This window comes from Terrapene carolina, unplaced genomic scaffold, assembly GCF_002925995.2.
Source record: "Terrapene carolina triunguis isolate 2854851 unplaced genomic scaffold, T_m_triunguis-2.0 Scaffold84, whole genome shotgun sequence".
Lineage (NCBI taxonomy): Eukaryota > Metazoa > Chordata > Testudines > Emydidae > Terrapene > Terrapene triunguis.
In genome coordinates, this window is record NW_020664435.1 from 5,743,277 (window position 1) to 5,764,999 (window position 21,723).

At 39.0% G+C, this 21,723-nt stretch overlaps 1 protein-coding gene across 1 annotated transcript in view; it reads left to right on the forward strand.

The window, feature by feature from the left end:
* Nucleotides 1-21,723, forward strand: part of LOC112111638 (serine/threonine-protein kinase Nek10) — a 78,037-nt gene that overhangs the window by 9,563 nt on the left and 46,751 nt on the right. The window contains exons 2-4 of the mRNA XM_029911003.1: nt 14,923-15,052; nt 15,629-15,699; nt 19,895-20,108. Coding sequence (XP_029766863.1) covers nt 14,923-15,052; nt 15,629-15,699; nt 19,895-20,108 — 415 coding nt within the window. The remainder of the gene's footprint in view (nt 1-14,922; nt 15,053-15,628; nt 15,700-19,894; nt 20,109-21,723) is intronic.

The window sequence follows — 21,723 nt, forward strand, 5'->3', positions numbered from 1 at the left end:
GGGAAAAAGATTCAATTAGTGTAATGACCCAACCATTCCCAGTCTCTGTTTAAACCTAAGTTAATTGTATCTAATTTGCATATTAATTCGAGTTCAGCAGTCTCTCTTTGGAGTCTGTTTTTGAAGTTTTTTTGTTGCAAAATTGTCACCTTCAAGTCTGTCACTGAGTGGTTAGAGAGGTTGAAGTGTTCTCCCACTGGTTTTTGAATGTTATGATTCCTGATGTCAGATTTGTGTCCATTTATTCTTTTGCGTAGAGACTGTCTGGTTTGGCCAGTGTACATGGCATAGGGGCATTGCTGGCACATGATGGCATATATCATGTTGGTAGATGTGCAGGTGAACGAGCCACTGATGGTATGGCTGATGTGGTTAGGTCCTATGATGGTGTCACTTGAATAGATATGTGGACAGAGCTGGCATCGGGCTTTGTTGCAAGGATAGGTTCCTGGGTTAGTGTTTATGTTGTATGGTGTGCGGTTGCTGGTGAGTATTTGCTTCAGGTTGGGAGGCTGTCTGTAAGCGAGGACTGGTCTGTCTCCCAAGATCTGTGAGAATGAGGGATCATCTTTCAGGATAGGTTGTAGATCTTTGATGATGCGCTGGAGAGGTTTTACTTGGGGGCTGAAGGTGACAGCTAGTGGCGTTCTGTTATTTTCTTTGTTGGGCCTGTCCTGTAGTAGGTGGCTTCTGGGTACTCTTCTGGCTCTGTCAATCTGTTTTTTCACTTCAGCAGGTGGGTATTGTAGTTTTAAGAATGCTTGATAGAGATCTTGTAGGTGTTTATCTCTGTCTGAGGGATTGGAGCAAATCCGGTTGTATCTTAGAGCTTGGCTGTAGACAATGGATCGTGTGGTGTGTCCTGGATGGAAGCTGGAGGCATGTAGGTAAGTATAGTGGTCAGTGGGTTTCCGGTATATGGTGGTGTTTATGTGACCATCGCTTATAAGCACAATAGTGTCTAGGAAATGGACCACTTGTGTGGATTGGTCTAGGCTGAGGTTGATGGTGGGATGGAAATTGTTAAAATCATGGTGGAATTCCTCGAGGGCTTCTTTTCCATGGGTCCAGATGGTGAAGATGTCATCAATGTAGCGCAAGTAGAGTAGGGGTGTTAGGGGACGAGAGCTAAGGAAGCGTTGTTCTAAGTCAGCCATAAAGATGTTGGCATACTGTGGGGCCATGCGGGTACCCATAGCAGTGCCGCTGACTTGAAGGTATATATTGTCCCCAAATGTGAACTAGTTGTGGGTGAGGACAAAGTCACAAAGTTCAGCCACCAGGTTAGCCATGATATTATTTGGGATACTATTCCTGATGGCTTGTAGTCCATCTTTGTGTGGAATGTTGGTGTAGAGGGATTCTACATCCATAGTGGCCAGGATGGTGTTTTCTGGAAGATCACCAATGGACTGTAGTTTCCTCAGGAAGTCAGTGGTGTCTCGAAGATAGCTGGGAGTGCTGGTAGCGTAGGGCCTGAGGAGAGAGTCCACAGAGCCAGACAATCCTGCTGTTAAGGTGCCAATGCTTGAGATGATGGGGCGTCCAGGAGGGAATGAATAGAACAGGGCAATTATTGAGTGATCCATCCCCTGTCATCCAGTCCCAGCTTTTGGCATTCAGATGCTTAGGGATATCCAGAGCATGGGGTTGCATCCCTGACCCTCTCTGGCTAATAGCCATTGATGGGCCTATCCTCCATGAACATATCTAGTTCTTTTTCAACCCACTTATAGTTTTGGCCTCACAACATCCCTGGAAACGAGTTCCACAGGCTGACTGTTCATTGTGTGCACAAGTGCTTCCTTTTGTTTGTTTTAAACCTGCTACCTATTAATTACATTGGATGACCCCTGGTTCTTGTGTTATGTGCAGGGGTAAATGACACTTCCTTGTTCACTTTCTCCATACCATTCATGATTTCATAGACTTCTATCATACTGCCCTTCAGTCATCTCTTTTCCAAGCTAAACAGTCCCAGTCTTTTTAATTTCTTATCCTATGGAAACTGTTCCATAACCTAATCATTTTTGTTGCCTTTCTCTGTATCTTTTTGAATTCTAATATATCTTTTTTTAGTTGGGGTGACCAAAACCGCACCCAGTATTCAATGTGTGGGCATACCAAGGATTTATATAGCAGCATTATGATATTTAGTATCTTATTATCTATCCCTTTCCTAATGGTTCATTATGATACATTGTTAGCTTTTTTTTACTGCCGCTTCACATTGAGTGGATGTTTTCAGGGACTATCCGCAATGACTCCAAGATCTCTTTCTTGAGTGGTAACAGCTAATTTAGACCCCATCATTTTGTATGTATGTTGGAATTGTGTTTTCCAATGTGTATTATTTTGCGTTTCTCAACATTGAATTTCATCTGCCGTTTTGTTCCCCAGTCACCCGGTTTTGTGAGATCCCTGTGTAACTCTTCTGAATCATCTTTGGACTTAACTATCTTGAGTAATTTTGTATCATCTGCAAACTTTGTCACCTCACTGTTTATCCCTTTTTCCAGTTCATTTATGAATACGTTGAACAGCACTGGTCCCAGTACTGATCCTTGGGAGAGTCTGCTATTTACCTCTATTCTGAAAATTGACCATTTATTCCTACACTTTGTTTCCTGTCTTTTAACCAGTTACTGATCCATGAGAGGATCTTCTCTCTTATCCCATTACTGCTTACTTTACTTAAGACCCTTTGATGCAGGGCATTTTCAAATACTTTCTGAAAGTCCAAGTATACTATATGTACTGGATCACCCTTATCCATGTTTGTTGACCTCCTCAAAGAATTCTAATAGATTGGTGAGGCATGATTTTTCTTCACAATAGCAGTGTTGACTCTTCCCCAACAAAATGTGCTCATTTATGTGTCTGATAATTCTGTTCTTTACTATAGTTTCAACCAATTTGCCTGGTTCTGAAGTTAGGCTTACCAGCATGCAATTGCCAGGATCACCCCATAGCCTTTTTTAAAATCAGCATTACATTAGCTATCTTCCAGTCATCTGGTACAGAGGCTGATTTACATGATAAGTTACATAATACAGTTAGTAGTTCTCCAATTTAATATTTGAGTTCCTTCTTGGGGGAATATCCCCAGGGACCCACATCTCGAAGAACCTCAGTTACTGCACAAGGTGAGTAACCTTCTATTACTGGTTTCAGAGTAGCAGCCGTGTTAGTCTGTATCCGCAAAAAGAACAGGAGTACTTGTGGCACCTTAGAGACTAACAAATTTATTAGAGCATAAGCTTTCGTGGGCTACAACCCACTTCTTCTTCTATTACTGTTTAATTTATTAATTTGTTCCAAAACACCCTTTATCAATACCTCAGTGTGGGACAGTTCCTCAGATTTGTCACCTAAAAAGAATGGTTCATGTATGGGAATCTCCCTCACAACCTCTGCAGTGAAGGACTGATGCAAAGAATTCATTTAGCTTCTCTGCAACTGTCTTGTCTTTCTTGAGTGCTCCTTTAGCACCTCAACCATCCAGTGGACCCACTGACTGTTTGGCAGGCTTCCTGCTTCTACTGTACTTAAAATTTTGTTTGTTTGTTTTGTCCTCTGGTGCCACTGAGCTTCAGGGAAAAACAGTGCCTGTTGGAGCCACACAAGTACCCTCTCTGGCAATGTTATAAAAGAGCCATATGACCCTAACCAGCCAACCAGAGATATAGAGACCATCTGTTCATGTCTGGAGCTACTTCTGTGGTGTTTGATACAAAAGTCCCTTAATTTCTACAGCTAAACTGTTTGTTAGTTAGTTGGATAGTAACTGGCAGGTAATTTGTGTTGTTGGATTTTTTTTTTCTGGACCTAAAGTCATCAGACCTTTTGGTGCTGGCCAACCATGCCTCCAAGTCTCAGATAAGAAGGGGAGAATCAAGTGGTGTCTAGTCTTGCTCCATGTTCTCAGATGTATGTGTGTATCTACTATTTGTTCTGCTTGGGGGAAGCTCCTTCCTGTGATTGCTGCTCAGTGTGTGGGGCCTTCACAACCTGAACGTGCACCAATAGGCTGCAGAGGCTCCTTGTCTTCATCACCAAAGAGTCCTTATATGTCTAGACCAACATCAGATCAGCTATCTAACCCCGTGAATATACAGAGCCATCTTAATTTCTAAAGATGGGCACTCAAGGATGACTTCAGTACTGGAAAAAATTGGTGCCAAATAAGGTCCATGGATGTAGTGAGGATGTGGAAGGGGGCACATCCCAACTCTTGAAGAACCATAGTTAGAATGGAAAGTAACCTTTTCTTTCCCATGTGGTCCAGATACATACTAAGGAGATATAAGATAGGCATATTCTCCATATTTTATTTTAATAGTAGAAGTGGTATAAGGATTTTCAAAGTTTTTATGCTTAAGTTATGTTTAACATTACAGGATGCATTATTAGGCTCTACCATGAAAATTTTCAAGGCAACTGATGGTTATTTAGAGGGCAAATATTTCAAAGATCTGGTTTACCTGGGTACATGTAGTGTAGGTTGCTAAGTAATTCTGGTTAATGTGAAGCTTTGTTGGATTATAAACTTATCATGTGGAGTATAATGTTTGAGCAACAGAGCCTATCTCAAAATCAGAATGCATATTTGCATGTAAAATATAAATTATACCCACTGGAATTTGAAAAATCAGAAATTTAAAACTTGTGTTGAAATGATCTTACTAAATTTAAAGTCAAGCATATGCATGAAACAAATATATTTTCATACAAATCTAGGTGCCCAGTCATTGAACTGGTGGATGTAGAATTGTATGGCAAAAGTGAAATATTAAAATTATTTAATATAAAAATATTTAAAATATGCTTTGGCTGATTACTGTATATAAATATGCATGCAGAGTAGAGTCTCTCCCCTTCATGTCTGATGAAAAGTTGATGGTGTCACTAATTTATTCCCCTGGAGAAGGAAGAATTCTACTAAGAGATAAAAAAAATGCCATCTTCATCATACGGTCACATGAAATCCAATTTGGGCATTTATCCAGTTTTGTCCCTTGCCAGTTAGGATGTTTAAAACAATTTCTTCCTACTCTGAAGTTTGACATTTACTGTGTTCAGAGGTCAGATTGTGGGTTACAAAGCTGATACTCTGCTCCTAAACCTTATCCACGCCACCCTCAGTCCCAACTTAAACCCACTTGTCATACGTACTTGTCTGCTTTTCCCATATTTAGGCATGGCATGAAACATGTGAGTCTATATTGTAAGTAATGTACTAATATATATATATAGAGATATACCTATCTCATAGAACTGGAAGGGATCAAGTCAAGTCAAGTCAAGTCCAGTCCCCTGCCTTCACTAGCAGGACCAATTTTTTTGCCTCAGATCCCTAAATGGCCCCCTCAAGGATTGAACTCACAACCCTGGGTTTAGCAGGCCAATGCTCAAACCACTGAGCTATCCCTCCCCCCCCCACATTTTGGATTTTGATCATTTGAATCCATGAAAGAAAAAGCAAGGCAGCCTATTTTTCTTACAATTAAGGAAAGAATTATTCATCATGGGAACAAAGTTAACTTTGTGGCCTCTTATCCTCTTATCTTTAACTTACTTAAACTTATCATGTGTGCTAAAATAGAAGACAAATTGACTATAGAATTATAAATAACCGGATTTGCTGTTGTTGATGCTCCTCCTCCACCATATTGCTATTTCCCCAGCTTCTGTTTCCATTTTATATAAGCATCTGTTATTTAGTGGACTGGCTCAACAGGTGCATTATTTGCACAGAGAGTCTGTATGAAATTCATTTTGAAAGATATGCGACTCAACAAGTGAAAACTTTTTGTACTTTTGAAGGGATAGGGATCTTGTTCCATAAAAGAAGAAAAGCCTATTTCCTTTTTTGACCCATTCATAAGATTATAGATCTAAGGCTTGTTTACAAAGTATTTTATGAAAAATTGCAGTTGATTCACTGCAAAACATTTATGGTAAAAAGGAATCAATTCTTAAATGTGCCTTTCAAATACATGCTAGGAGCACCCTTAGAATATTTTTAAAAGCTTGGATAGCACTTTGCCACAAATTACAAATATAATTTATCTTTAATATTTCATTTTAAACTGACAGCTTGACAGTTTGCAAGATTTGGTGTTGCATAAGAAGAAACATACTTCCGATCGTTGAACTAAATAGCAACTCTTGTTTTATATAATATTTAAGCAGAAGTCACATTGAAATTAAGTTTTCCACTTCAAATTTTAGAATTTGGTTTATATTGTCTGTTGTGGTTGTCTTAGATGTGTTCTAAGATGTGTCTGAAGGAATAATAAGTGTAAATTAGAATTTTAATGCACATTTTCTGTTTCTTGTCTCCCAAAGGCTCTTTACGTGATATTGGAGCTCTTGTATTGATGCTTGCATTTGTGCTTATAATTAGTCAGAACTGCAGATGATAATCCTGAAAATTCAGAGGCAGGAAACCAGTTGAGACAACTATGCACATGAGAACTTGAGCTTAATTAGATAATTGTAACGTTTTCTTTATAATGTGAAAAGTGGTACTTGATGACATTCTTCAGGAATAATGAGACAGTGAAGCAGGGAGAAGCTTGCTACAAAAATTAGCTCTTGCATTAGAGTCTATAAGTCTCATTAGATTGTTCCTGAAACAAGTGTTAAAAAATAAAAAATAATTCAGTGCAATTCATAAAGCATTTGGTAGGCCCCAAAATGTATAATAGGCTTTACTCACAGCAAGTTTTTTCCTAATCAGCATAAAAAGATGCATAAAAAGAACAAATCCTAATTGCATTATATCTTTACATGAAATGCTCTCAATGTGATTACACAATGTAATGTTTGTAATTGTATCCTGCTGAGTGGGGGAAAGAAAATTGTGACTATGATATAACATTTATTTTTACAATTTATATAACCCATCAATTGAGAGTTACGGCTTCTAATAATCTGTGAAGCTCTAATAATTGCAGTCCACTTATAAATGACAAACGAGTAGTTATAGCCAAAGCCTGGGGCATTCTGCAGAGTGTTAGTGCCAATTTCTATGGCAAAAATGAGTGAGTTCTGCAAATTTTTATACTGTAGGTGCCACAGGATAGCTGTGTTACTAGAATTAAAGATTCTTAAAGTCCTTTTCTGACTGCAGAATTCAAGAGACCCTGAACAGATCTTTGAATTGGGATATATGTATTTAAACAACCACCACTATGTACATATTTCCTGGGAGACTAGTCCACTTTAGGTGCCTAATAAGAGGCAGATATCACACAACATGCACTTTCTGTTGAATGTGATATTCCTGTGATGAAGGAATTAGCTGAATTGTTAAAAAATCAACCAGTATGATGACTGGTTTTATAAATATTTTTTCAGGGGATAATTTTATATAGTTTTTAAGTCTCTTTATACTGTACATATTTTCCCCCAATAATTTTCAGACATTCATTTCAGTCGACATTTTACACTCATTTTAATTAATTTAATAAAAAGCTCTGTACGCTCTAAGACTCTAGGGTCCATTTAGGATCTATCTAAACTACAGCTTTTGAACTTAGTACAGTATACATAATTGTGCCAGAAGCATATTCTTTCCAACACCTTATTTCTCAGGTATCCATTAAATTACATTAAAACTGTGTTCTAACATGATGGAAGCAAGCACAGGTTGGTACATCCACCTAGCAGGGCCGGCGCAACCCATTAGGCGACCTAGGTGGTCGCCTAGGGCGCTACAATTTGGGGGGTGGCGACCGCGGTGGTATTTCAGCGGCGGGACCTTCCGCCGCCTCTGTGGGGGGCGGCATTTCGGGGCGGGACCTTCCGCCGCCTAGGGCTGCAGAAAAGCTGGCAGTGCTCCTGCCACCTAGCAACACTATTTATGGCATAGCCGTCTTGAAATTAGTTGGCCTATTCATATCTTCCATGCTTCCAACTCCATATGACCCTGTGCATTTTGAGAATTCTTGGCAGCTATCCCATAGTGCCCTCCACAGTTGGTGCTTGGAACAGGGGATTCTGAAAAGGTCGATATAGCATTCTGGGAGCTTTGCTAAGATATTTCTGGAAATTTTTAGAGCACATTCACCTTTTCATTTATCAGCGACATTAGACCCTTTGGATATGGTTTATATTGGATAGCACTTTTGGTGAACATCGATTACAAATTAAAACTTTACCCATTAGTTTTAAAAAGTGCTCTTTAAAAAAATTACATATTCAGTGAAACACTTATTTACAACTGTTCCATGAGCCTTCATAAAGAATAAATAAGATTCACTTTACTGACGCTTTCCCTAACACCTCCAGCTCCCTGGCGGTAAAAGTAATTTAGATAAATATGCGGCAGTAAAGCTGTAGATGTGTAAGGTACAACACATGTGTATTCTCTAACACAGAGGTGGGCAAACTACGGCCCGCAGGCCACATCCGGCCCGTGGGACCGTCCTGCCCGGCCCGTGAACTCGAGGCTGGACCCCGGCCCCTCCCCCGCAGTTGTTCCCCCCCCGCAGCCATGCCGCTGCACGGGCAGCACTCTGGGCAGCGGGGTTGCGCGCTTCTCCTGAGTAGCGTGGCAGCATATCTGGCTCCAGCTGGGCGGCGCGGCTGCCAGACATGCTGCTCTGAGCGGCATGGTAAGGGAGCTGGGGCCTGGGGATTGGATAAGGGGCAGGAGGTCCCAGGGGGCAGTCAGGGGACAGGGGGCGGTTGGATGGGGCGGAGGTTCTGGGGGGTGGTCAGGGGACCGGGGGGGCGGGTTGGATAAGCGTGGGAGTCCCAGGGGGGCCTGTCAGGGTGCGGGGGCGTGGATAGGGGTCAGGGGATGGGGAACAGGGGGGTCTGGATAGGCATGGGGTCCCGGGGGGGCTGTCAAGGGGCGGGGGTGTGGATAGGGGTCAGAGCAGTCAAGGGACTGGGAGCACGGGGGTTGGATGGGGGTGGGGTCCCAGGGGCAGTTAGGGGCAGGGGGTCCCGGGAGGGGGCGGTTAGGGGACAAGGAGCAGGAGGGGTTGGATGGGTCAGGGGTTCTGAGGGGAGCAGTCAGGGTGGGAAGTGGGAGGGGTTGGATAGGGGGTGGGGGCCAGGCTGTTTGGGGAGGCACAGCCTTCCCTACTTAGCCCTCCATACAGTTTTGCAACCCCAATGTGGACCTCGGGCCATAAAGTTTGCCCACCCCTGCTCTAACAACTACCAGAGATATACACAAATAGAATAAGAATACAGTGGACAAATATGGGAGTGAAAATATGGGATAGCTATGGGATAGCTCCAGAAATCGACGCTAGCCCCGGTACATGGACGCACACCGCTGAATTAATGTGCTTAGTGTGGCCGCATACATTCGACTTTATACAATCTGTTTCCAAAATTCGAATTATATAAATTCGGATTAATCCCGTAGTGTAGACATACCCTAACAGAGCAAGTCTGAGTGGACCGGGTCAATCATGACTTTCAAGCTGACCCCTTATTTGTCCCTGGACTCAGTGGGATGGGTCAAGCAGCACTTTCAAGCTGTCACCCTTGTATGCCCCTGGGCTCAATAGGGTGGGCCAAGCAGCACTTTCAAGCTGCCACCCTTATGTGCCAAAGGTACCGCACCGGAACAGAGTAAGCCTCAGCAGGCTGGGTCGAACAGCACTTCCAGGCTGCCACCCTTATATGCCCCTGGACTCAGTACACTCCCCTCATGGTGGCAAAGGATTTATTACATTGTAAAGTTGCAAACTAAAAGTAATAAAAGTGCTCTCCCCCACCTGTCCCACATATGGTGTGTAAAATCTCTTGGAAGTGAGGTGATTAATTTTTTATAGACTCTTGAGGTATAGTGTGTCTGTAAGTGTTCTGTTTTAAGAAGCAATAAGAAGAACACACACACACACACACACAATTTACCAAAAAAACACAATCAAATGAGAAGTTTGAAATGAATTAAAGTATTGAATTTCTTAGTGATAAATTTTAAAATAAAAAACTGTAAGAGCAAAGTTTCCAATTCTTGATTGAAAATCCTATTTCAGCTCCAGCACTTCAGGGGTAAAGAGAGTATCCCCAAAAAGCTTGTGGGGTTAGAAACGCAAAGGGCTGTCACCAATGTTCACCGTGCCTCTTTATTTAATCTGTCAGTTTTGTGGGTCCTGTTCCTTCTCTTTCATTGCTTTTAATAGTAATTATGAAGCTGTAATTCCATCTGGGTATTTGTAGTTTGCAGTATACTATATCAAGAAAAATATGATACGGCAACTGCTGTTCTGTTTTTCCTTTTCCTTCTGTGGAATGGTGCTGATGGCAAAAAGATGTATTTTCATTAAGTTTCATGTGTTTTTTCCTTCTGAGGTTCAAACAGAAAACTGAATATAAACTAGCTGTTTCTTTTAATATTGCTCTCCATCCACTCAATAAACATCATAACAGCTTAGTAAGTTCAGGGATTTATCATTTGAGTATAAATGGGGCCATCTTGCTCATATATAATTAGAGATGGAGCCCAAACTGGAACAGCACATCAGAATCCCCTCAGACTTTGAGAATGCTTGTGTCCAGAAATGAACTTCATGACTTCTACTCATCTCTACATTGAAAAAGAGTCAACTGCGAGATGAATTAACTCTGTCGATATGGTTCAAGACTGAAAGGGTTGCCCCCTTTGTCTCCAGACAGCTTCTCCTGAGAACAAGAAATGAAATTGGTCCCACTGTCCCTGTGGACTGCCTATGGTGCTGGATCAGGATTTAGAAAACAGGCAAAAATTCAAATATGCACAGCAATGGATTGAGCAGTGTCCAAGTGATCACAGAACAATGACAGTGGTTCATAACTGAGTACAGAGCTCAGTCAAACCAAAATAAAAATTTAATCATTTTAAGAAAAACCGTGTCCACCTTTTTCTCTTTCTTTTGTTCACTAGATGCTGCTCCTTATTTTCCATTGCCCAGGACTTTGGTTTACTGAGCTCATAGCTTGCCAGATTACTGGAACCAATCTGAAATTTTGCCCAAAACAAGAAAGAAACCTATAGTAAGATTTCTAATCTATCTGTCTAGGTTCTTATATAACGTGCATCACTGTGGTGTCTGACGGTGAAATTCACCACAGTATACAGACAGCATAAGGCCTATGCAACACTTAAATTTATGCCATTTATGCCTTATTTTGAGGGATTAAGTGGGATTTAAGTGATGCATAGTCCTATGTGGATCATTTGCACAAGAATGAATTTCACCTTGAGTTAATCGTGAATTTTGCACATACATCTCTCTCATTCCTCCAATCAGCAGAACCTAGAGTTTGGGTGGAGGTTTTCTTTTGTTTTTTCTTTAGTTTTTTGTAGATTTGTTGTGGGAAGACTTAAGTCTAAGAAGTGAGTTTGGCAGTTTACTCTGAAAATGCTGATGTTCTGGTCATCCTAATATTTTTGGGAGTGAGTTTTGGATTGGTAGGGCAGTTATTGAGAAAGCTCCATCTTCCACATGAGGTTAATGCTTGATGTTGATGGTTCCATTGTTCAGTGGAGCGTAGCTGTTGTAGAAGGTCACTTGGGTTCACTTTTCAAATTCTAGTGTGTCTTTGGTCAATGTTGACATTGGTAGAACCTTCAGCAGTCTTCAAGACTTCCAAACAATCTGTCTACTAGTCATGAGTAAGGCTACATTTATGTCACGGAATCCGTGACTTCCAGAGACATCCATGACGTTTTCAGCTTCAGCCCTTGGGGCTGCAGGACTGGAGCTTGCAGCCAGTTGCTTCAATAATTGTATTTGTGATGTCCCGGGTCTCAAACCCAGCACTGTAAGTTCCCACACAGCCGCTGCATCCTGGCCTCCACCCAGTGTCTGATAAAATCTGGTGGGCTGAGGAGCTAGTAGGACTACAGTGTCAGCCAAGGCACCGCCCTGATCCGAGGAGCACCTGGCTCCACCAATTGGTCCAACCACGTTATTTAAGCCAGAAGGAGGCACAGGAAGTTGTCTGAGCAACAAGGTGATATACAAAATATAAACAATGTAAACTGTGCAAAGTTAATCAGATGTTTAAAATTCAGTTTGAGCAGCTTTTTAAAAATCATGAGTCAGGCCTGCAAAAATCATAAGTTTGACTTAAAATCATTAGATCTAAAATATTTTGGCTGTTCTTTTTATTTTCCTTCTGATTTGTGTTTTTAGGAATCACAAAAGCTAGAAACTGTTTTGTTTTTTTAATGAAAGCTGAAATTCTCATGTACTCCTGTGATTCCAGGAGCTGGGGCTTTAAAATAAAACACTAAATCTGGTGATACTTATGATAAAAATGTGAGAAACTCTGTTTTTTCTAATATAAGTTAGGCATTTTAAAAAATAATTTATAACCTAGTATTTTCCAATTAAAGTGATGACTAGAATGGAAGATTGTAGAACTCATACAATAGGTTTATTTTTATTGGGCACCAACAATGTGCTTACCATTGTACAAGCGGAGTAAGGCAAGGTTTTCCCCTCAAGAAGCTCACTGTCCAGTTATGTTGCCAGATTCATGTTTGTTTCTGTGAACAGATCCAGGTTAATGTACAGAATGACCATTTACCAAAAGCCTCATAATGAATTGAAAGTCACTGTGAGGAATAACTAAAAGCCATTTATAAAAAGAGTGTTATGTTCTAACACTGTTTTTTTCTCCGTGATTATGCAGAGATGGCAACAGTTGAAAGAAAGTTGCCAGCTAACCCTCACCCACAAATTTGTACCTTTGCTAATCAATTTGATCAGAAAACTAATAACCAATCAATCCTACTCACTTCCCGACAGCATGCCCACAAGTCCAGTTTCCTGTTGTTGTAGTTACGTTGTTAAGGTATCCCTTTTCGCTTCATTTGAAAACCAATCTTGTTTCTTTTATTTTATACATACCAGCATGCCTTCTAGCATTTAACTTCATCTTGACTTGCAACAGTAACTTCAATTTACACAGTGCCTTTTCATGCCAAAACATCTCAAGGCATTTTACTAAAGATGTCAGTAACTTAATCATACAGTCGGTATTTCCAAGTTCTACGTTATTAGCTGAAAACAAAGGAAAAAACAAGTGAGGTCAGGCTGATTTTAAGAGTGAAAGAATGGCTGCATCCTTGACATCTCTGGTTTGCAGAGAAAAGGTGCTAAATGAAAGAAACTACCACGTAATTTGACATTTACTTAATGATGAGATATGAAACCCAGAATCAAGTTACCTTGATTGTCATAAATTGTGACCACATCACAGCAAGAGCATAGTCCAAAATTCTGAAGGGCTTTGTTAACTGAGACAGCACCTGGCATCTCATTAGCAACCAGTTTAAATGAGCCAAAACTGAAATTATTTACTTCCTCCATCTACTGTAAATAGGATCTTAGTAGCAGAACTATTTTTTTATCAATTTTAGTCTGTTAATTGTGCAAGCAGCAATATCAGAAATAGTGCATTACTGAAGTCTAAACAAGAGAGAACAAAAGATATGTTTTATCACAAGAGTAGCAAAATTAAATCCTGTAATGTTCCTAATGTAGTACAGTAGAACCTCAGAGTTACAAACGTCTCAGGAATGGAGGTTGTTCATAACTCTGAAATGTTCATAACTCTGAACAAAATATTATTGTTATTTCACAAGTTTACAACTGAACATTGACTTAATACAGCTTTGAAACTTTACTATGCAGAAGAAAAATGCTGCGTTAACGATTTTAATTTAAATGAAACAAGCACAGAAAGTTTCCTTACCTTGTCAAATCTTTTATTAAATTCCCCCCCTCCTTTTTTAGTACTTTATGTTTAACACAATACTGTACTTTATTTGCTTTTTTTGGTTTCTGCTGCTGCCTGATTGCATACTTCCGGTTCCAAATGAGGTGTCTGGTTGACTGGTCAGTTCATAACTGTGTTTGTAACTCAGAAGTTCTGCTATAGTATTTTTGTCACAGTAGACCTGTAATTCAAATATTGGAGCAGCACAGCATTTGACAATGCATGTGTTAATAACATTGGTACATCATATATCACACAAGCAAAATCTGAGTGCAGTAGTTTAGTTTAATCCATTAAACCAACAGTTATTATGAAGGGACAACTGAACAAACCTTTACACCACTAGTGTCTTGAGCACAAATGTTACAGAAATGAAATAGCTATCAGTTACACTTGTACCTACAGTATTTAAGCAATGAGAAAGTAAATGCTTTCATTTGCAAGCAATTATCTGATCTATCAAAATTCATTGTAGAGCACAGTGAATAACTAGCAACAAATAATTTATTCAAATGTAGCCTATTTTTGCTTGATTAATATCAACAAACAAGGATTTCTCCAAATGCATTCATTATTCAAATTTATTAACAAATATCTTTGATTTTTTTAAATTATTGTTAATATTCCAAATTTGAACTGTGTTGCTTAAATATAATTAGTCAGTTGAGTTGCGTGGTATTGATTCACAACTGGACGAGAAAGCAAGCACTCCTGGAATGAATAAATACTTGTGCAAAATTTAAATCCTGTTTCCACAAATACTCCCACGTGTAACCTGAAATTTGCTTTTTGAAACATGTTTGCCAATAAAACTTGATTGTGAAAAGTGACCACCTTAGAGGAGTAAGAACTTAGTAAATCAAATGTATTTAAAATTCAAACTAATAGATTTTGATTTTATTTTAGTTAATTTTGCATTATTCAGTGATCTATAGTATGTTGTATTTCTGTAAGATTGTGGAATTATAACCAGGTATCATTAGATAAAGTGATGACATGTCTTGATGCACAAGTAGTAATGCATCACAAACTTAAAATGGTATTATGCTTTTTAAGAAATGGTAACTGATTGCTTTTGTTTTCTGTGTTTACATATTGATATCAATAACTCCGTATTTTCTACACCTGATCTTTTCTCCTACCTTCAGTGAGTATTAAATTGTATTTATTTTTATTTAGTCCTGAAGTTGTAAAGAGTGAACCATATGGCGAGAAGGCTGATGTCTGGGCTGCGGGGTGCATTCTTTATCAGATGGCAACTCTGAAGCCACCTTTTTACAGCACCAATATGCTCTCCTTGGCAACTAAAGTACGCAGGTTTGCTAGATCAAACTGCAGTTATTTTTGCATGCACCTACTGGGTCCCCCAGGGTTCAAATATATGATTGTAGAAGACAAGCTACTTTACAGTACAAAAATGTGAATGAGTAGAAGTAAAATCCGGGTGTGGACCAGTAGAAGTTACACTCTATACACAGTAGCATCTTACAGTTTAATTACCAATACATTTTTACCCTATCATTTGATGGTAGGATCTTTAGATTCTAAAGGTTTCTGATGGTACTATAGGGTTGGATTTACAATAGGGCGTGCATTACTAGCAGTCTAGAACATTATCATAGATAAAAGATATTTCATTTTTTGTGTAAATTTCACGCTGACTCACCCTGTTGTTGTTTAGCCCACAGTTACTTAATATTATATTAATCTGTTTATCTGATAACAAGTTCTGCATTAGAAGAAATGCTCCAAAGTTTCTTTATGTACTTATACTGGTGATGTAATGTCTGTCATGTTGTTCCAAGGAAAAACATTAATCACACAGACTTCCATGTGTATAATGGAATATCTTTATTTTCTTCACTCTCACCTATTTATTTTGCAGATAGTAGAGGCTATGTATGAACCAGTGCCAGAAGGAGTTTACTCTGAAAAATTGTCAGTTACTATTAAAAGGTAATTACTCATGTAGTTTTATTTCTCAATCTTACCAGAAAGGTGCTTTGTTTTGTACATTTTCATTAATACAGATGGCAATGTAACAACTTACTGACTTTAATAATCTTCAGTTTTTGTCTCTGAATGTAAAAGGACTTCAGGATTAAAGGAAGAAAGAGAGATGTTCTCACACTGCTAATAAGACATATAAGACGTGCCACTATCACCAGCATGTCTAGCCCTGTAATATTGGTTCCTCTTGTAAATGGTTTATTGGTTGCATGTTTCCTTTTTTATAATTAAAAAGTGCCTGACAGGTTGAGCCGTGTAATAAAATGAGTCTCCCAGTGCCTCTTTTTAAGATATTGCATGTTTCCATATTCTGCAAATTATAATGGAATGTTCATTTGTTTCTACTGATACAGGAGTTTCTTTAGAAATGTTTTAAATTCAGGATGTTTCTCTTGTATTTATCTTCATGTAATGAGAAGCATTTATGAATGTACAGTTTGTAAACATATATCTATAGATCAGAGTTACCTCTGTTGTATCCCTTGATTTTCTTTTTCTCAGCCAATGGGGGCTGCGGGAAGCGGCGCGGGCCGAGGGATGAGCTGGCCGCCCTTCCTGCAGCCTCCTTTGGCCTGGAGCGGCGAACCGTGGCCAGTGGGAGCCGCGATCGGCCGAACCTGCGGACGCGGCAGGTAAACAAACCGGCCCGGCCTGCCAGGGACTTTCCCTGAACAAGCGGCGGACCGGCTTTGAGAACCACTGTTCTAGTTCAGTCGCCTGCACTCAAGACAGGGCTAAGTACTTAGATCATCAGTAACGGGTGTTTATCTAACCTGCTCTTAAAAAGTCTCCAGTGATGAAGATTCCACAATCTCCCTAGGCAATTTATTCCAGTGCTTAACCACCCTGACAGTTAGGAAGTTTTTCCTAATGTCCAACCTAAACCTTCCTTGCTGCAATTTAAGCCCATTGCTTCTTGTCCTGGTCTCAAAGGTTAAATAGAACAATTTTTCTCCCTCCTCCTTGTAACAACCTTGAAAACTGTTATCATGTCCCCTCTCAGTCTTCTCTTCTCCAGACTAAACAAACCAATTTTTTTTTCAATCTTCCCTCATAGGCCATGTTTTCTAGATATTTAATAATTGTTGTTGCTCTTCTCTGGACTCTCTCCAGTTCATCCACATCTTTCCCAAAATGTGGCACCCAGAACTGGATACAATACTCCAGTTGAGGCCTCATCATTGCAGAGTAGAGCAGAAGAATTAGTTCTTGTGCTTACAACACTCATGCTAATACATCTCAGAATGATGTTTACTTTTTTTGCAACAGTGTTACACTGTTGACTCATACAGTATTTAGCTTGTGGCCCACTATGACTGGTGATAATGGGCAAGGCAAGAAGTACACGGTTTGAGTTTGTGCACTTCTGAGCAGCTTCAGCTCACCTTGCCTCCCTTTAAAAAAAATCAACCTGGAACAAAAATGCTTCTGCTTTCTCCCTCAAATGTGGGATTCTGCCTCCAAAAAAGTCAAACTGACCCCACAAAAGGAAGACTTGGGTCCTATATCAGTATCATTTCTATACATAGAGTTCCTGTTCTCTCATGGCCGTGAATGGTGAGAAAGTCTAGCTTTATGTCTAGGCTTAGCAGAATTCAATTTTTATTTTTTTTATAATTTTGACAGATACTATTGATGTTTATTGTTAAATGGTTTTTTAGATTTTTATTGATTTACATTTTCACAGTTGTGGAAAATTATCATGGGGGGTCAAGCAATAGGGGTCAGACAATAATTATATAATGACAGGAGATGCTGACATTAAAAGAGCTAAAGATTTAGAACTGTTAAAACACAAATTGTCAACATCACATGTCAGAACATAGATAGTAAATAGCCTTAAATCAAACTCTGAGTTCTCAAGCAGCACTTTTCTTACTGGGCCTGTCTGTACATTTAGATTATTATCAATGGAAGTATTTTTTTTTTTGGTCAGTTTGTGTGTGTATGGTGAAATTGATATTTACCAGTAAAAATCTAAACTTTCCAAGCCTATTGATGTATTGGAAAAGTTAGAATCCCAGCTTTCCAGTAGGATTCAAACTCTAGCTTGAAATGGTCCTGACATAAATTACTTTCAAGTCATGCCATTTTTAAGGCATAAAAACATATTTTTGGTTGTTTTCAAAGGGTTTTATGGCACCCTCCTGATCCCTGAACAGTTAGTTTCATGGTAACTAAGGGAGCCTGGCTATACAAGTGAAAGAAGATAAAAAACAATAACATTTCTAAAATAAGTATGGGGTTTTGTAGCATTTGTGGCACATTCTGGCACTCATTTGGAATGACTTGCATTACTCACTTACTGCTCACCACTTAACAATTATGCAGTCATCCCAAATGTATCCTGATAATACCTTCATCCTCATCGTGCCATAATCATGTATTTATTCTGTCTCTTTCTGACTGGATCAGATCCTCATGGTGACTTCAAGGGAGCTATCCCTTTTCACAGTGCTGAGGATCTGTCCCTTTATGTCTTTCCTCCTCCCTCTTATTCATAAATACATAATAATACTTCAAAATTTATAAAAGGAAGTATCTGATTGGTTGAGGGCCCACTATTCAGTTACCCTTTATAACTATACACACAGTGACTACTGTAACCTGTTCACTGATAATCCCATATAATTATCAATATAACTGAACTTTTCATCACTTTATCCACATTCTAATAAGTTGTAATCGATAATTATATGAAATATAATTTCATATAATAGATAATTATATGAAAGAAGCTGGGAATAAGGTGTCACTAGCACAAATACTCTGTTTGGGTGATATTAACAGTTGTGGCAAGCATAAAATAAACCAGATAAATATTCTGCATTCCTTAATGTTGGTCAACTGAAGTATTTTGTTCAGTTTTTGCTTCATACTTTCAAAGAGATTTAGACAAAATGAAAGAGTTCAAGGAAAACAGCAAAAATAAGAGATGTGGAAAATAAGATCTATGAGTAAAAGTTAAGAGGGCTGGACATGTTCACTCCAGATGATTGAGATGTGATCTCTGTCCATAATAGGGATGCTATAAATAAGCCAGGTATCAGTTTTTCAGCCAATGAGGAGCAAAGAAACAATGGCTTTATGTTGCAATTAGTAATTTATGTTCAGTATTTCAGGTAAAATTTGTAAATATAAGAACTTGTTGCCAGAGGAAGTTGTGAAATCACAGTCATGATTATATTCATGGTTAAATATCCATCTTTTAGATGTTCAGTAGTAAATAAACCAGTTCTGCCATGATGCAGGGGAAATGGATTAATGACCCACTAGAGGTCCTTTCCAGCTCACATGATTCTTGGAAATTCTCACAAATTTCACTGGATTGAAGTGAAGAAAATAAACTTCCCTTTGATTGCCATTTTTTAAAACAGCAAATAAGCCTGCATCTGTTAAAAGGAAAAGAATGCAAAAGTTTGAATAAAACCAGGGAGGAACAAAATGACATGCACCATAATGATCTTGAACAATTGACACAGAGAGAGATTTAAATGGACTTGTTTTCTCAAATACTGTATAAAACATCTTATAAGGTATTACTATAAATGTAGGATATGTTTATTAAAATAGCACTCTTTTAGGAAAAACAAAATCATTTTCTGAAATTTTCCCTTCAAGAAGTGTGTTTGATTCATGTATACACATACCTGAACTCAGCTGGTTGAAAGTACTTTGGGGGCAGATCCTCAGCTGCTGTCAATTGTCCTCTGCTCTGCCACTCTTCTTTAAGTATCAGATGTAGACCTTGTCATATATTATTAACATATAATGCTGCCCTACAGTTAACTGCAGTATATGAGACAATACTGAATGTGAGAACACTGCTTAAAATTTACCACTATGAAGACTTTTGCAATAATATTTTTATAAACTAGTTAGCAGATGTTCTCACTTTGTACTGAAGTGCTCTGTACCAGTTGAACACTGTATGCATTTGTTTGTTTGGTTTTTATTCATTTTTGGAATTTCAATCTGCTGACCTACTAGATTTCAGTTTTATCCCAGCTGCTGCCCAATATGACCACTGATAATTACCAGTGAATATGTGTTAGTGATATTAAGCAGATATCCAGAAATAGATAAATAAAACTATGTTGTTATGCATAGATTTTTCATTAGGTAATGGGTCTTTCAATAGGTGCTTGACTCCTGATGCAGAGACTCGTCCAGACATAGTAGAAGTCAGTTCAATGATATCTGATGTGATGATGAAGTATTTAGATGGATTGTCCACCTCCCAATTTGCTTTGGAGAAGAAGCTGGAGCGCGAGAGGAGACGCACCCAGAGATATTTCATGGAGGCTAATAAGAATGCAGTGACATGTCACCAGCAGCTTGCCATCTTATCTCATGTAAGTAAATGACTTAGGGTTTTGTTTTTTCTTTTATTATTATTATCACACTGTGCTATGCCTGTACATTTTGGGGACTAATAAAATATATGCATTTCTCAATTAAAGGGCTTATTGTTTTATAAAAATTAAAGTTGAAATCCATGCAGATTTTAAAATTTATTTTAAACTTGATATTTATTAATTTTCCCATGTGCACACAAATACAGTAACAGTTACAATATCTTACAACCTACCTTCATCCAATATTGAAAATGGCATGAATCAGACTGAAATATACTGGCTCTTGCGTTTTTAATAGAATCTGCTAACATTTAATTATGTATGCACATTTTGAAATGGTTAGTTAATAGCAAAATGTACACTTGGCCGCAATGGAATAATTCTGTGCCTGATTCACAAACGATGGCACCTAGAAAGTGGCACCTACACATATTTAATTTTTAATTACAGGTTGGTAGATAAAGAGTAGTGAGCTGATAGTGTATTTGCTAAGCTTGTCTTGGTATCTGATATAGTTATTTAGAAGCATCTTTTACAGTTCTTTCATTTTGCTTCAGGTTTTGTTTTGTGAGCTTGTGTTTTGTGAGCTTAGTCAAGGATTTCAGTGTTTTACTTAATGAAGGTCAGCTCATATGTATTCTTGGAGAATTTACTGAAAAAATGATAGAAAAAAGTTTTCCACAGTAAAAACTCACAGTATAAATTATTATAAACACAAGAAAAAAGTAAAGTTATGATAATTTATACAGCTATACTGGTAGATTCAGTAATCACATCTCTCTGAGGAGGGCACTTTTTAACTCTTCTGTTATTTGGGCTCACCCTTATAGCTCTCACTGAAAATCTCTGTCTCCTAGAAAAAGATTGAGAGTAGCTCCCAGTCCCCAACCAGTGGATTTCTTAAAGATGCTTCCTTGTCTTCATCACTAGCTCAATATAACATTTCATGGAACAAGTAACTTATTTTTGCATTGCATAGTTTTGCCTTAATTTTCCAAATCTCCCACTCCAATAAAACAATCTTTATTAAATTATTCCAATTCAGATTTTTTTTTCCAATTTAAAGGGACACCAACACACATCACACTGGTGTGAAATTTTTGTGCTATGGTTACAAGTCAATCATGAAGGTAAGGTAATCATTAAAGAAATGTATTGGGGAAAATATTTTCCCTCCTCTCCCCTGTCCCCCTCTGCTGCCAGTTTGCTTTCCACATATGAAAGCTCACTTCGTTTATAGGTTTCAGAGTAGCAGCCGTGTTAGTCTGTATCCGCAAAAAGAACAGGAGTACTTGTGGCACCTTAGGGCTGGTCTACACCCAGCCGCTAGTTCGGCGGCTGGGGATCGAAGTTCTGGGTTCGACTTATTGCGTCTGGTCTGGACGCGATAAGTCGAACCAGGAAGTGCTCGCCGTCGACTGCGGTACTCCAGCTCGGCGAGAGGAGTACCGCGGAGTCGACGGGGAGCCTGCCTGTCGCGTGTGGACCGCGTCTGAACCGCGGTAAGTTCGAACTAAGGTATGTCGACTTCAGCTACGTTATTCACGTAGCTGAAGTTGCGTACCTTAGTTCGACTTGGGGGGTTAGTGTAGACCAGGCCTTAGAGACTAAC